Genomic DNA, 18054 nt, shown 5'->3' with positions numbered 1-18054 from the left:
AAATAATATGAAATAAAGCATAAAATAGGAAATAACTACTACACTCTTTGTGTAGATGATATACTTGAAATTCCTATTAAATAATATTTTAACTGCTTTTTAAAATGGGAAGCTCATAAATAAATTTAAGATACTAATAAAACTGGCAGGTAACCCAAATTTTGAAGAATATTGCATGTTGTTGCAAATGGCAAGATTTCATTATTTTTTATGGCTGAGTAATATTTCATTGTATGTTTATACCACACCTTTTTTATCCATTCATCTACCATTGGACACTTGAGTTACTTCTTGGTTATTTTAATTAAGGCTACAATAAACACAAGGGTGCATATATCTTTTCGAATTAGTGTTTTCATATTCTTTGGGTAAATACCCAGTAGTGGAATTACTGGATCATGTGGTATTTCTATTTTTAAGTGGCTACACCAATTTGCATTCCCACCAACAGTGCACAAGGGTTTCTTTTTCTCTACATCTTCGCCAACACCTGTTGTTTCTTGTGTTTCTGATTTTAGCCATTCTGACAAGTGTGAGATGATATCTTATTGTGGAGTTGGAAATACTGCTTTTCCTATTATTATATATATATATATATAAATACTATTTTCAGGCATGATAGACTTTTATTTTTATGAAGGTTTTTGGTCAAATTAAAAGATCAATAGATACTGCTACCTTATATGTCAGGCTCTCAGAGATTAATTGATTTTCCTTAGCACTATATTTCTTTGTTGGAAAAAATTAGTGAAAATATCATCAATAAAGTAATATAGAGCATTTCCTCAGTGCAAATATAGTAAGGACATAATATGTTTCATTCATAATATTAAACTTGCATCTCTTTTGGAGTAATTGAATACAGTGAAGTTTCGAAACAACCTAATAGAAAATGAAATAAAAGGGAACTAAATAATGGATTTGCCTCTTCTACAATAATGTGTAAGGTTAGAGAAAGAGGAGAGGATAAAAACCTCTCCTCTTGAATAATTTTACTGATTTACTTTTCATTGAAGGTGACTGTCAAATGAGTCAATGGTGAAGGTTTTGTTGGAAAAATAACAGAATATTGTGTAGTTTTACAAATTATTAGCTTTTAGATAGCTGAAGAAAGACTCCTGCTCACATTCTCCCCAAGTGTCATTCAGAAAAAAAGTTTAGAGTGTACTTATATATCTCCAGAGAAACCTATCTTGTTCATTTGCAAGTATGATCAGGTCATTCCATAACATTTGCTGTGAGGAAAAAAAAAAAGTCATTTCATAACCATTGGTTCTCACTAGCACTGACTTAATTGACTCACCATTGGCCTATACAGAACTCCACTTAAAAGAGATAATTATTAAGCATCAAGAATACCTCAGGCAAAGGCAGATTTGTTGTGAGGGCAATCAAGACTTGGACCTCAAGCATGATATGAAAGTCTCAGTACAATGGAAGAAAGAAAACAGTCAAATATATGAAGGTTTTTGTTGTTGTTTTGTTTTTTTGACCAGGCACTCAGATAAAGCAAATACTTCTCAAATAAATGATGATGTTAAATTTGGAAAATGACAAGTGTGAGCAGAAAATTAGGAAAACAAAAACAGAATTATTCTTATAATATTAAAAACAATACAAGTAAACAATCTATATTGGAAAAGGACATGTAAACTTACAGTTGTTGTATAAGCAGCTTCTGGATCATCTTCCAGCACCCGGGAGAGACCAAAATCAGAAACTTTGCATACTAAGTTGCTGTTGACCAATATATTCCTAGCTGCTAGATCACGATGAACGTAACCCATATCAGAAAGATACTTCATTCCTGACGCAATGCCTCGGAGCATACCGACCAACTGGATGACAGTGAAATGGCCATCATGTTTCTGAAAGAGAATCACAATTGTTCACATTGATTTATTTTAATGTAGCATGTGTGCGTGCGGGCATGCACGTGTGTGTGTGTAGCATTAAGGAAAACCTTGGAATTTATTTTACTGGATCCAATGAATACAGGCATCAAATTTGCTGACCATGAAGTGTAAGAATTTGTTTGACATTGAAAGGAAAGGAAAATCTAGCTGGAAGTGATGAAGGAGAACAAACAAAGGATAGAAGAGAACCAACCAAATGAACTTCCAGAAAGACTGATTTCAAAAACTTTAAGTAACAAGAGGGACCTGCGTCAAATTAGGTAGCAGCAATGACTACCAAGAGAACAGAATTCACTTTCCATAATTGTGACTGATGCACCAGCTGTGCACGTGGACAGAAGGACAGCAAAAGCTAGGATCGGACAAAAGCTGTGTAATAACTTGAAAGGTGAAAAACGATTACTCAGGAAAAAGAGGACTTGTTTGCATAAACAGAAACAAGTTTAGGGAAGCTATAAGAAAGAGAGAAAAAAATACACGCAAACAGAAAATAACTAGATTTTCCCATTCTTTCATTATATTTAGAGCAAATAGAAAGGAAGTTGTTGGCAACTGACTGAAAACAGGACTATTTTAGCTCCCAGTTGGAAAGATTAAATGAAATCATATGAATAACAAGCCAGGCACGGCACTGGTACGCAGCTCAATCCCTTGATTGCTTATTCTTCTCATCTTGATCTAAAAATAACATTTTTTAAAGGAAAAAATTCAGTTGTCATCCATGCAAGATGTGTGCACCAATAAGACCAGACAAACAGTACCTAAAAATTAGGGAAAAATAAAATAAAAATATTTTAAATTTGAAAAATAATGCATATTGCTCTACATAGTTATTTGGGGATAGCTGTCTCCAAAGGAGTTATAGAGAAACATGAAAGATTCTTGAGTTGGTTTTATACGCTAGGTAACATTTATTTATGAATGTTATTAAAATGAATATCTAGCAAAAGACTATTGAGCTATATTACCTTATACAATGTGGTAGATGCATAAATAAGAGTTATCTTAAAATTTGCAAAGTTATAGCAGTTTTCATGGATAGCTGATTTAAAACTACAGCATGGGTTAAATGCGGGGGTGATCTGACTGTATCGCAGTGACGCAGTATCCTATACAACGATGATTCACTGGTCAGTTAAATGAAGAAGCTTCTACTACAAATGAAATAAACTTTGTCTTTATATCAACTTATCTTCCTGATAACTCTCTGATAATATCTCCCAACTCAAGTGCAGAGTAAGGAAAAGAACCCTCTCTTAAAAGAAACATTCTATAGCAAGAGTATCCATTTAAGCAGGCTCTTCTGTATAATTAATGTATAAAAGATAACCTAGCAAAGAAAATCTTTGGTGTTATTAGCTCTTTATGTTTCCAATTCATCTTCCTAGACAGGGCACTATGAGATGAAATCTGCCTCTTCTATCATGTACCCTACCTACCTCTCCTCTATTAGGACTCTCAAAGCCTTTCAGTAGAATTCAAAACATAAATTCTTTTGGCCTAGAAAGGATTACACTAAATTTAAAGAGGTGGCTCTTTTACCTATTAGAAATGAAGTTGCCTGGTATCACAGTTCTCATCAATGCAGAATTTCTGCATGGTAGGAAATGTTACTGGACCATCTGAAAACTAAGGAATGCCTCAGTTTTCTTATCTGTACAATGAGAATAGAATAATCTAACTCAGAGGTGCAGTGAATATCACATACAAAACACAAAGCACAGCCCCTGACTTATTTTAATAATAGTTATTATTTAATAAAACCTTGTTGTACTACAATTACATGTAGTTCATATAATTTTAATATGAGTCAGAAAATTCTCCTCTCACTTTCCTGAAAAATCAATTGAGCAACATAAACTCCTACATCATAAAAGGAAATCATTATTTAATTCCAGGTTGAAATTTAATTTCCTATCTATTCTGAGAGTGACACAAAGCACCAAGTTCTTTCTTTTTTTTTAAGATTACTTTTTTAGAGCACTTTTAGGTTCATAGCAAAATTAAGAAGAAAGTATAGAGATTTCCCATATATCCTCTGCCCCCACACATGCATGGCCTCCCCCATTATCATTCCCTCCCCAGGGAACGATATTCTTGGTATTCTACATGCTATGGGTTTGGACAAATTTCTACTGACATAAACCCATTTTATACCACACAGAGTATTTTCACTGTCTTAAAAATCCTCTGTGCTTCACCTATTCATCCCCAGCTCCCCAAACCTTGGCTACCAATGATCTTTTTAGTTTCTTCATAGTTTTGCCTTTACCAGAATGTTATATAGTGGAATCCCACAGTAGGTAGCCTTTTCAGTTTCTTTCACTTCATAATATGCATTTAAGTTTCCTCCATGTTTTTTCATGGCTTGATGGCTCCATTCCTTTTAGTGCTGAATAAAATTCCTTTGCGTGCACAACAGTTTTATTTATCCATTCACCCACTGAAAGACATCTTGGTTGCTTCCATGTTTTGGCAATTATAAATAAATAATTATAAATGTTTATAGCATGTTTATAGCTGCAGGCTTTTATGTGGATATATGTTTTCAACTCCTTTTGTTAAGTACCAGGGAGGGCAATAGCTGGTATGTTTAGTTTTGTAAGAAACCCCCAAATTATCTTCCAAAGTGGCTGTACCATTTCGCGTTCCTACCAGCAATGAAGGAGAGTTCCTGTTGCTTCACATCCTTGCCACCATTTAGTGTTACTAATTTTGGCCATTCTAATAGGTGGTATCTCATTACTTCAATTTGCATTTTCCTGATGACATATAGTATGAAGCACCCTTTCATGTGCTAATTTTCCATCCGTATATTTTTTGTGGAGTGCCTTTTAAAGTCTTTGGCCCATTTTTAAATTGCCTTGTTTTCTTATTGTTGAATTGTAAGAGTTCTTTGTATATTTTAGGTAAGTCCTTTATCAGAGGTGTCTTTTGCAAACATTTTCTCCCAGTCTGTGGCTTGTCTTCTCATTTTCTCAACATTGTCTTTTGCAGAGCAGAAGTCTTAAATTTTAATGAAGTCCAGCTTATCAGGTTTTTTTTCTTGGATTGTATCTTTGTAGTTGTATCTAAAAAATCTTTGCCATATCCCATGTCTTCTAAGTTTTTCTCCTATATTATCTTCAGGAGTTTTATAATTTTGTGTTTTACATTTAGGCCTGTGATCCATTTTGACTTAATTTTTGTGAGGGGTGTAATGTTCTGTGTCTAGTTTTTTGTTTTTTGTTTTTAATTTTTGCATGTGGATATCCAGTTGTCCCAACACCATTTGCTGAAAAGACAATTTTTGCTCTATGGTATTGCCTTTGCTCTTTTGTCAAAGACTAGTTGACTACATTTATTACAGACTTTCTATTCTGTTCCACTGACCTGTTTGTCTATTCTTTCACCCTTAGCACACTGTCTTGATTCCTGTTTACGTCTTGAAGTCGGGTAGTATCAGTTCTCCAACTCTGTTCTTTTTCAATACTGTGTTGGCCATTATACGTCTTTTGCCTCTACATGTAAACTTTAGAATCATTTTGTCGATATCCACAAAATAATTTACTGGAATTTTGATTGGGATTACATTGAAAATATATATCAAGTTGGAAAGAACTGACATTTTAATAATATTGAGTTTCCTTAATTATGAACATGGAATATGTCTGCTTTTATTTAGTTCTTAATTTTGTTTATTAAAGTTTAGGTTTTCCTCATATAGATCTTGTACATATTTTGTTAGATTTATACCTAAGTATTTCATTTTGGGGGGTGCTAATATAAACGGTATTGTGTTTTTAATTTCAAATTCCACTTGTTCATTGCTGATATGTGGGAAAGCTATTGACTTTTGTATATTAACCTTGTATTTGGCAACCTTGATATAATTGCTTATTAGTCTAATTGTTTTGGTCAATTCTTTCAGATTTTCTACATGGATACCATGTTATCTGTGAATAAGGACAGTTTTATTTTTTCCTTCCTAATCTGTATACTTTCTCCCTCTTTCTTGTCTTATTGCATTAGCTAGTACTTCCAGTATGATAGTGAAAAGGAGTAGTGAAAGTGACATCTTTGCCTTGTTCCTGATCTTGGTGAGACACCTTTAAGTTTCTCATCATTAAGTATAATAGCTGCAGGCTTTTTGTATATATAGTCTTTATCAAGTTTAAAAACTTCCCTTCTATTTCTAGTTTACTGAAAGTTTTTATCATAAATTGGTGTTCAATTTTGTCAAATATCCTTTTCTTTTTTACATGATCATGTGATTTTTCTTTTTTAGTCATTTGATGTGATAGATGACATTAATTCACTTTTGAAAGTTGAACTGTTCTTGCATACCAGGGTAAATCTCACTTGGTTGTAGGTGTCATTCTTTTATATAATGTTGGCTTGAATTTGTTAATATTTTGTTCCAAGTTATTTTTTAACAGGTTTATTAAGGTTATGATTAATATACCATACAATTTACACTTTTAAACTACACAAATTTATCATTCTTAGTGTATTCACAGAGTTAGTGTAACCATATAGCCATATATATAACCATTATAGCCATAAGTCACCTTTAAAACTTTTTCATCATTCCCAGAAGAAACTTTATACTCACTGGCAGTCATTCTCCATTCCCCCAACTTCCCCTACCAGCCCTAGGCAACTACTAATTAACTTTCTATAGTTTTGCCTATTTTGGTTATTTCATTTAAATGTAACCATAAAGTATATGTTCTTTTGTGACTGTCTTCTTTCACTTAATATGATGTGTCAAGTTTCATTCAGTATTTTATATTATTTTTACTGATGTATAATATTTATTCATTTTACTTATACATCTATCAGTTGATAAACATTAGAGTTACTTCCACTTTTTGGCTATATGCAATATATATATTTTGTTACATATATCCCCCCACCCCTTTTTTTAGGTAAGGACATTTAAGTTCTATTCTTTTAGCAATTATCAATTCTACAATGCAGTGTTATCAATGATAGTCACCACTTATTCAACTTATAACAGAATGTTTGCATCCTTTTACAAACCCCTCTGTTTCTCCTGCTTCCCCTCACTCTTGGCAGCCACTTTTGTACTGTTTCTATGAGTTCACTTTTTTGCCTTCCATGTATAAGTGATACCGTGCAATATCTGTCTTTCTCTGTCTGACTTATTTTGCTTAGCATAATGTCCTCCAGGTTTATCTTTGTTGTGGTAAATGGCAGGACTTCCTTTTATTTAAAGGCTGATTAATATTCCATTATATATTTTCCAGGTTTTCTTAATTCACTCATCCATTGACAGACACTTAGGTTATTTCCGTATCTTGGCTGTTACGAATAATGCTGCAATGAACTTGGAAGTACAGATATCTCTTTGAGATAATGGTTTAATTTCCTTTGGATATATACTAAAAGTGGGATTGCTGGATCATATGATAGTTCTAGTTCTAATTTCTTGAGGACCCTCCATACTGTTTTTCATATTTGCTGCACCAATTTATATTCTTGCCAACAGTGTACAAGGATTCCTCTTTCTTCACATCCTTGCCAATGTTTTTATTCTTGTCTTCTTGATAAAAGCCATCCTCAGAGGTGTGAGGTAATATCTCATTGATTTGCATTTCCTTGATGACCAAGTCTGTTTTCTTCTAGGAATTTTATGGTTTCAGGTCTTATGTTCAAGTCTTTAATCCATTTTGAGTTAACTTTTGTGTATGGTATAAGATAGGGGTTCAGTTTTATTCTTTTGAATGTGGCTGTCCAGTTTTTCTGGCACCATTTATTGAAGAGACTATCATTTCCCATTGTATATTCTTGGCTCTTTTTGTCATAAGTTAATTGACCATACACCCAGGGGATTATTTCTGTGCTCTCAATTCTATTCCATTGATCTATGTATCTGTTTTTATGCTGGTACCACACTGTTTTGGTTACTATAGCTTTGTAATATAGTTTGAAATTAGGAAATGTTATGCTTCCAGCTTTGTTCTTTTTTTCAAGATTACTTTGGCTATTTGGGGTCTTTAATGGTTTCATACAAATTTTAGGATTATTTGTTCTAATTTTGTGAAAAATACTATTGGAATTTTGATAGGGATTGCACTGAATCTGTAGATTGCTTTGGATAGCATGGACATTTTAATGATTTTACTTCTTCCAACCTATGAGTAGAGAATAATTTTCCATTATTTGTGTCATTTTCAATTTCTTTTATCAGTGTTTTATAGTTTTCAGTGTACAGATCTTTCACCTCTTTGGGTAAATTTATTCCTAAGTGTTTTATTCCTCTTCAATAAAATTGTAAATGGGATTGTTTCCTTCATTTCTCTTTCTGACAGTTTGTTGTTAGTGTATAGAAATGCAACTGATTTTTGTATATTGATTTTGTATCCTGCAACTTTACTGAATTTATTTATTTCTAACAGGTTGTTGGTGGAATCTTTAGAGCTTTCTATATATAATATCATGTTATGTGCAAATAGAGACAATTTTACTTCTTCTTTTCTGATTTAGGTGCCTTTTATTTCTTTTTCTTGACCAAATGCTCTAGCTAGGATGCTACATTGAGTAAGAGTGGCAAGAATGGACATCTTTGTCTTGTTTTTGATATTAGAGGAAAAGGTTTTAGTTTTTTACCATTATGTATGATGTCTGCTGTGGGTTTCTCACATATGGCCTTTATAATGTTAAGGTATGTTCCCCTCTATATGCACTTTGTTGAGAGTTTTTATCATAAATGGGTACTGAATTTTGTCAAATGTTTTTTCTGCATCTATTGAGATGATCATATGATTTGTATCCTTCATTTTGTTGAATCATTCTTGCATCCCACCTGATCACACTGTATGATCCTTTCAATGCAGTGTTGAATTCAGCTGGCTAATATTTTATTGAAGATTTTTGCATCTATGCTCATCAGTGACATTGGCATGTAGTTTTCTTTTTTAATTATAATAAATACACATTACACAAAGCATTTTTATTGAAAATAATTTGCTAAGACAAATAGAGTAAGAGTATGATTATCTACCCCACCACTTCTGTTACCAGCAGAAGTAACCAGCATAGTAGATTTTCAGTGCTATTACCAGATCAGGGGGATAAAAAGGAAATGACCAAACTCTAGTGAAAACAGGTTTTCAATCAGTATTCTGACTGACTCTCATTAGTCTGGTTTAAAACTATTCCTGGTAATTCTGACCAGTTTGGTTTTTTGCTTATGACCACTAGTAGGCTGAATATTCACTCATCTGAGTGACTATTTGAGTGTAGTGTTGCTGATGAAATTTAGAGCCTTTTTTTTTTAAAAGAGGAAAAAGATGGAATTTTATCCCAGATATTTCACAAGTCTGAGTAATCCAGTGACTTCTCAATTTCTAGACTATGTATTTCTATTGTATGGGGGAGTCAAATTAGAATTCTAGAAAGCACAAAGGGAAAAGGCAGGCCAAGGAAACAATGCTTCCATTTGACAAGAATTGTGCTTTTTCCTTGTGAGAAAATAAAATGCTGTGAGAGAGCCATTTGTGTTTGAAATAGCATTTTCACTTCCTCAGCAAAAATTGATTAAATATAGCAAAAGTCACTTTCCACAATATATTTTCTTGAAATGTTTAACAGTTAATATTGTTAATGAAAGAAAATGTGTAGAAAATGCTTGTTAAACTCATTTCTTGATCCCTTTTTTCACAGACTCAATATAGGCTATTGAGTTGTCAGAAAGGATTTAATTTTTTGCCAGCAGATGAAACTTTTGTTTGCCAAAAGAAGAACCATTTTCAGATAAACATCCATATCCAAGTTCGGGGAAGTCCAAAATTTGTCAAGCACAAACGGGCCTTAAAGCCAATACAAATGTTTTACTTGAAATCTTTTGGGGTTAAGGTAAGTCTTTTATTTAGCTCAATATAATCAATCCAACATTTATGAAGTGTCCCAGTTATCTCTTGCTGCATAACAAATTAACCCCCAACCTGAGCAACTTAAAACAATAACAATCACCTATTTGGGTCACAAACGTGCAAGTTGGTTAGGGGTTGGCTCTGATGGTTCATGTCTGTTCAGGAGTCATCAACTGGGGTAGCTCAGCTGGGCCTGGATCCCGTTTCCAAGATGGCTCATTCATAAGTCTGTCAAGTTTGGGCTGGCCATTGACTGGGAGCTCAAATTAGACTATAGCTGGGAGCCCTTGGCTCTTCTTCAAGTAGACTTCTCTGTGGGATAGGTTATGGTTCCTCAGAGCATGGTTCTAAGAATAAATGTTCCAAGACACAGGAAGCTGAAGCTGCCAATTTCTTAAGCCTGATACTGGTTCAGAAACTGGTACAGCATCACTTCAAACTACATTTTGTAGTTTCTAGTATATAAATCTTGCATTTCTTTTACTAAATGTAATGATTTTATTCTTTTTGATGGTGGCGCATGTTTATATGCAGTAGATTCATAATTTTTACCAAATTCTCAAATAAATCTCTGATTTAAAAAAGCCAAGGAGCCATTAATCTAGGTAATATCTCCTCTATTCTAGTTTAACAGAGAAGAGACTGAGTCCCAGTAAAGTTATACAATTCATCCAAGGTAAGTAAATGAGAGAGCTGGGCTTAGAATGCAGGTAGGATGACTTCTGAGGGGTCACCAAATATTTATTAAATTATTACCTCAGATCCAGCTCCATAGGGGGGAGGATCATCCATTATCTGTATATTTTATTCTAATTATTAACCTGAGCTTAAGCATTGAGTCTCCTAAAACGGGGTTTGACTGCTAACACATCAACTGCTCTTGCTTTTAACTGAGCTCTTATACCAAACCAAAGCAAAGCAAAACAAAATAAAAGCAAATACAAATAACAAACAACAACAAAACATATTTTTATGATTATGGAAGTAATATGAATCCATTGTGAAAATTTTGGAATACGATAGAAAACTATAAATAAGAGATAAAATTCATTCATATTTAAGACCCATCATTTGATAGTCTAATTTTTTCTGTTATTAAAATTAATCTCATATTGTTCATAATATATTATGAAAATAACATATATTATTAAAGACTATAAAATATTGTTTATAAAGATAATATAGTTTCTAATATATAAATGTGCCATATTCCTTTATTACCAGTTTTGTTTATTTTCAATTTTTTATTGTTAATAAAACTTCAGTAAACATCCACATATATCCATCCTTGCATGAGGATAAATTCCAGAAGAATTTATACATCAAAGACATAAACATTATTAAAACTCTTGATATTGATTGCCCAATTGCTTTTCAGAAAAAATGTTATTATGCTAATACCCAGAGCAGATCTCACCACTCCCTTGCTACTATTCATTAATAGCAAGAAGAGTTTTGTATCAAGTACAGAAAAAATGCCATTTCCAGTATTTTATTAATTTTTATTATCCATGTTGTTGCCAATGGTAAGATTTCATTCTTTTTTTTTATGGCTGAGTAATATTCCACTATGTAAACATAGCACATGTTCTTTATCCATTCACCAATCAGTGGATACATGTGTTACTTCCATAATTTGGCTATTGTAAATTACAATAATTTACTGTAAATATTGGGGTGCATGTATCCCTTTGAATTAGTATTTTTGTATTTTTTGGGCAAATAGTAGCATGATTGCTGGATCATAGGGTAGTTCTATTTTTAACTTTTTGAGAAACATCCACACTGTTTTCCAGAGTGGCTGCACCAGTTTGCATTCCAACCAACAGTGCAAGAGAGTTCCCCTTTCTCCACATCCTCGCCAACACCTGTTGTTTCTTGTGTTGCTGATTTTAGGCATCCTGACAGGTGTGAGGTGATATCTCATGTAGTTTTCTTGCAGTGTCTTTGTCTGGCTTTGTTATCAGAGTAATACTGGTCTTGTAAAATGAGTTTGGGCGTGTGCCCTCCTCTTGTATTCCATGCAACTTATTTCAAAATTATTTTTGAAATTATTAAACTCTTCTTATTGCCAGTGTTTGGAGAGACTTAAATTAATTTCTTTCATTCAGCATCATAGCAATCATAGTTCCAAGAACAGTAAGTGGCCTCATTAAAAATGACATTTTGGCCTTTTTTTTTTTTTTTTTTTTTTTAAGATTTTATTTATTTGCGAGAGAGAGAATGAGAGACAGAGAGCATGAGAGGGAGGAGGGTCAGAGGGAGAAGCAGACTCCCCGCCGAGCAGGGAGCCCTATGCGGGACTCGATCCCGGGACTCCAGGACCATGACCTGAGCCGAAGGCAGTCGCTTAACCAACTGAGCCACCCAGGTGCCCCAAAAATGAGATTTTGGTGTTTGAAAAGAAGATAAACCACTTTCTCCATGTTCTGTCATGTGACTATATGATGTGGAATATGTATTTCTAATTCCCATGGCCAAGACATTTCAGGGGTCTGTGAGGTCAAAACTATTTTTACAGTTGCACTAAGACATATATCTACCTTTTTTTTTTCACTGTGTTGATATTTGTACCAATGGTACAAAATTCTGGTGGGTAAAATTACAGGAGCCTTAACACAAATTAAGGATCAAGGTAGTAGCACCAAACCAAACTGTCCTAATATCCTCTATCCTCATATTCTCTGCCACATGAACTAAACAAACAAACAAAAAGGGGACAGTTTTGTATAAGAATGAGAATGTATTTGACGAAGCAGTAAAATTCATTAATTTTGCTAAATGTTGATCCCTGATTACACACTTTTAGGACCAACAGCTGTGGAGGGATAGAAAAAAGAAGGATTGGGCAGCAGGAGAACTTAATGTGCAGTGTATGCACAATGAAGGCCTTCATATACCCCCATAGGATGTCCTGGAGCTGGGATAACTCTTCAGAGTTCATTCAAATTGAGGGAAAGGGGCTGTAGCCAAGGCCATTTCCCAGAGAGGGACTCAGCTAAGGATTATCAGCTGCCAAAACTCTTGAACTTATAGGAATAAGGGAGATAATCCTGATGCTTCTCCCCGTTGAAGTTTCTTCATGGGAATCTCCTTTTAGAATCTGCTTCCCTGGGTGCCCAACCTGTGATAATCTCTCTCTCTCTCTCTCAGTTGTTTATAAAATGTGCGCTTGATGAAAGAGAAGCGCCAAACACAGTTTTATATTCTTTTAGGGACTTATACTGCTATTGTTGCCATTTTATTATAGGAGGGGAAAATGTTAACATTCCTTAAACGCTACATACCAGTCACAGTTACAAGCTTTTTATTATCATCATATTCAATGTTTGTAACAACTCCGTGATATAAGTGAAGTTATTAGCTCCATCTTATAGATGGTCAAACTGAAGGACAAAGATATTTAATAACCTACTAAATGGTGCAGTCAGGATTTGAATCCAGGCAGTCGAATTCCAGAGCCTGTATTCTTTTTAACTGGAGTTGTCTAGAAAAGAGCTGACCCAAACTTTGCCATAATGACCCAGTCTGGCCTAGTTTGGGCAGCATAATTTCGCTTAATAAGGCAAGGTATAAAAGAGCTCTGAGACCAATAAACCAAAAAACAAACGAACAAGAACACTCCAGATAAACCAACAAATGAGAATCTATTTATCTATGTCGCTGAGTGGAATAGTCTCATTTATTCCCCCATGAGGTATGGCACAAATCTCTTTCTCTATAAATGATACGACTCTCTCCTTCACACAAAATCTATATTCCTTTTTCTAGTCCTAAAAGCTATACATAATAATGCCCGCTACTTCTAAGAACTGCAGAGTGCCACCAGATTCTCTTTCAGACGCTGGAGCAAGACACCCACCAGATCTGAGCAGTCGTTGGCATGTCACATTGTCTTCACAATGCAAGCGATGCAAACTCTTTTTTTTTTTTTTTTTTTTTTTAAGATTTTATTTATTTATTTGAGAGAGAGAGAATGAGAGACAGAGCACATGAGAGGGAGGAGGGTCAGAGGGAGAAGCAGACTCCCTGCCGAGCAGGGAGCCCGATGCGGGACTCGATCCCGGGACTCCAGGATCATGACCTGAGCCGAAGGCAGTCGCTTAACCAACTGAGCCACCCAGGCGCCCGCGATGCAAACTCTTGATGATGTTTTTCAAGGCCCTGCCTCACAGGTGGCGCTGCATGAACACTTTAAGCCTCTCAGTGTCCAATCATCTTAGGTTGACCTCATGTACTTAGCCTGTGCTGAGGACAAATGTAGGATTTGAGTGCTATGCTGTCCTGAAGTCATCTCATTATTATTATTTTTTTAAATAAATATATTCAAATTCTACGAAGACACAAATATCAGTATATCACCCCTTTCCTTAAAACCGTTCAATGAACTTCAGTGAAGAATAAAGTATAGTACTCAATACAAAAACACGACCCTTGCTTCTATCTCTAGTCTCAAGTAACTTATTCTGATTCATTTTGTTGTGTGTGTTTAATTCGCTCTTACAACATGTTATTTCATGTCTGATATGCTGTGCTTCTATAGTTCCGTCTTCCAGGAATGCCCTTCTGGTCTTTGGTCACCTGAATTTTCATGAGAAGTGCTATGTCTCCTAGGAGGTCCTGGCTGAATTTCCAAGTTCATTCTTTCAAATAATACTCACTGAACATCTACTATGGGTCAGTTGTTGCTCTGACTGCTGGAGTCAGAGTGGGAAGCGAATGAGAAAGGTGCCTGTTCTAGTCGCACCAACATTTAATTGGAGGCACGGAGACGGAAAATAAATAAGAAATAAATGAGATATTTTTAAATAATGAAGAACTACAAAATAAGTAAACTGGAGTGCTATGAAAGAAGATGATATGATGGAGGCTGTGAGTAGTTCCCAGCAGGTACAAATCGCTTAAGTCAAGAATGAGTTTGGCATGCTTGATGAATAAAAGCCAGTGAGGCTGGAACTTGTTGAGTAAGAGGGAGACTGGAGAGGTAGGCTCAGGCAGAATCAGGTAGAGTATTGTAAGCTCTGTCGAATAGTCTAAAATCTATTCTAAAAGTAATGACAAGTTAGAGACGAATTTTAATTGGGGAGTGATATTCTCTGACTTGCATATGAAAATGCTAGCAGGGAGATGAATTTGGAAGCTATTGGAGTAACAAAGGAGAAAGAAACTGGTGGCTTGAATCACATTTGAGATCTATTTTCAAGGCACAGCTAACAGTACCTACAATAGACTGGAAGGAGGTTGGGACTGGTCAGGAAAGTGGAGGAATAAAGTTGGACCAAGTTTCTTTCTTTATTGCTCTCAAAGCATCCTGTCTATACCAACGCTGGCTAAAACCATATGTGTATGTGTCAGCCTTTCCCACTGGCTTGAACATACTCTCATCTAGGGCAAGAGTCTTGGTCATCTTTGAAATCTCAGGGCCTAGCATCATGTCTGGCACGTGACAGATATTCAAGAGATATTCACTGGATTGAACTGAACTGAACTGAATTTATTTTTATCCTAATGGAGTGAAGTACTTCAGGCTTTTAGTCAGTAGTAGGATATTTTCTTGAAGGATTTTTCATGGAAAATTAGACTTCCTATAAGAGATTCTCTGAGAAAATCATGAGTATATGAGAATATTGACTACACTTGCAACCATCTTTACTTCTGAGGTTAAGATTCTGGTTTGACTCTGATTATGACCATGAGACTCTTAAATTTTCACTAAAGAGTGAGGAAAAGGGGGCTAAATGTGGTATATAGATTTCTACTATATTTCTTTGTAGATGTTCACTGGAGAATAGTGATGTTGATCCCATCAACAGAATAGCCTTATAAACTATCAAAGGTCTGTGGACCACAATATAAATCATTGTCCTAAAATTCCGTTGTTGAGAAAGTGTGCTATACTCCTTTGTATACAGTAAATAATTATAGTGATTCAGTGTCCTGAAATACATACGAGTGATAAACAATATTGCAGCTGGTAGATGATAAGCTGCTATTATAGAGTAGAATTAATAAAAATTGCACATCATCATTTAGCAAACATTTACAGAGAATCCAATTCACTATGCAGTGTCTTGGTTACCTTCAGTAAATAAATCAACTTCAAAGATTCCTCACAAATCTGGCATAATAAACACTATTGGACAATGACAATTTATGTTCTAAAATGAAGTGATGAAACTTTGATTCATATGCACGTCAAAAGACATTTTTGGTTCACTAACCATGAGTTATAAGGAATGACACAAAGAGAAGGGTTAGCTGAAGCCTTGTAAAATGATTACTTCTAAAATGCTGACTTGAGCTATAAAATGGCGATGCAAAAAATGTACCTCACTAAGTGGTTTACAAAGGCTCGAGGTATATCAACAGCGGGCTTTGTAAGCCTCTAGTCCCCCTCCTGCAGCGCTGCCAGGGGCTGGGCAGGGGCATAGGAGGCAGTACTAGTCAACAGGCATAAAGTTTCAGGGAAGCAAGATGAATAAGCTCTCCGGATGTGCTGCACAACACTGTACCTGCAGTCAACAATACTGTTTTGTACGCTTAAAAATTTGCTGAGAGAATAGATCTCATGTTGCGTTATTTGCAGAATAAAAAATTTTTAAAAATTCTATTTGGGTTTACAAGTTTATGTAAAAGATGCAAAATCATCTGGAGGAATTAAAATAATATTTGTGAATCACAGATGGTAGCATGGGTTAGTTTCACCTTATATCCAGCTAAGATCTGTGGTGATGAGAAAATGAGAGCTTAGATTAGGGTGTGTATGGGGGTTCAGGTTATAGGTGATTTTATGAGATGGAAGAAAACCCAGCCTGTGGATACGAGGAGACGGGGAGTGTGTGCCACCACATGGGATTTAAAACAGGAAAAGTTGAATACTTGAGGACCTAGGAAGAGGACATGAAGAGAGGGATGGATGCCACAGAAAAATGGCCTTTCAAAAAATTTTGCCCAAGGCAAGTCATGTAGAAGGGAGGAAAACACTCTTTTCTACTTTTGAAGGAAACTCCTGACCCCCTTCTTTATTGGAAGTTACATCCTTTAGCTGTGGTCTGAGTTAGAGAGGCTTTTATGGATCTGCCTAGAGACTTAAGCAATATCTTTAAAAGAAATATTTATGGGAAAATGCATTTGAGTTTTCAACAATTGATTTATAAGTGACTTTGCAGAAAACAGACCTTGGAGGGTTACTTCTATAACTTAAGTATAAAGTTAACATTCAGTTTTTATGTTTCTAAATCAGAAAGTTGATCATGCTGTGACTTTTAAAAATGCTCCTGAATTTGAAAAAGAAATGGCTAAGGTTATTTATAGATTTGAAAAGACTAAGTAATTTTTGTTTTAAAATTACCAAACGAGGAAGAATCAGTATCTCCTTTTTACCGAAGTCTTGGCTCTTGTGGCCTCCCCCGTTGAAAATCTTATTATAATTTCCTGTAGCGTATTTACTAAATCCTTCAAGGCTTTTCTTTTGTAGTCATTGTGGATTTGCACTAGGTAGAGTTATATTTTTAGTTATAGAAGGAAGAGGCCACCAATAACAGAATCGGAAATTTCAATCATAAGGAAACCAAAAATGTCATTTCTAATATATCTAAAAAATCTAGGAAGAAAAGTAGATATGGATTTGTGAAACATGGTAGTTGGATTTCAGAATTACATTTTAAGAGCTTAAAGTGGGTCTGGATATAATATAGCTTTAGTTTACAAAGCTTACAAATGAATTTGTTTCTTCTTTTTTTTTTTTTTTTGCTTAGGTTTATGTGAATGTAACTACACCAGCTACTGTGTGCTTCACTTAAGTAAAGCCAAGAAAATGTAAATTTTTTTTTTTTTTGACATCTGGGGAAGGGTGTCACAGAGTGCCAAAGTCTTGATGAAGCATCATTAGAGTGCATCAAAATTACCCGGGAAGTTTTTGCAAAATATAGCTGCTTGAGTCTGCATCTATATTTCATAAAATCTCTCTAGAATGGTGATTCTGATTTGCAGGCATGGTTGGGAACTGCAAGATTCAAGTCTAATATTTAGTTCTGTAAATCCAAAATCTCCTGTATGGTCCAAATGGGGATATAGGATTGACCATATAGGAGTTCAGGAAAATGCATGGAATATCTCTATACATCACTATAATTATGAATTACACACCAATTAAAAAATCAGCATAAAAACCTGTATGCAAAAGAAGAATTAGTAAGGAAAATTAGAGTACAATTTCATGGTACCAGGTACTAAAAATGCCATAACACATTTACAAT

The 18054-nt window shown here is 34.8% G+C and overlaps 1 protein-coding gene across 8 annotated transcripts in view; it reads right to left on the bottom strand.

Moving 5' to 3' along the window:
- Positions 1-18054, bottom strand: part of EPHA6 (EPH receptor A6) — an 815440-nt gene that overhangs the window by 102692 nt on the left and 694694 nt on the right. For all 8 annotated transcript variants that reach the window (XM_036070278.2, XM_036070279.2, XM_036070280.2 and 5 more), the window contains one exon: positions 1659-1868. In XM_036070278.2, coding sequence (XP_035926171.1) covers positions 1659-1868 — 210 coding nt within the window. The remainder of the gene's footprint in view (positions 1-1658; positions 1869-18054) is intronic.

This window comes from Halichoerus grypus, chromosome 1 (assembly GCF_964656455.1).
Source record: "Halichoerus grypus chromosome 1, mHalGry1.hap1.1, whole genome shotgun sequence".
In the NCBI taxonomy this organism is placed as follows: Eukaryota; Metazoa; Chordata; class Mammalia; order Carnivora; family Phocidae; genus Halichoerus; species Halichoerus grypus.
The sequence above is the reverse complement of the archived record's forward strand: the minus strand, read 5'-3'. Positions and strand labels throughout refer to the sequence as shown.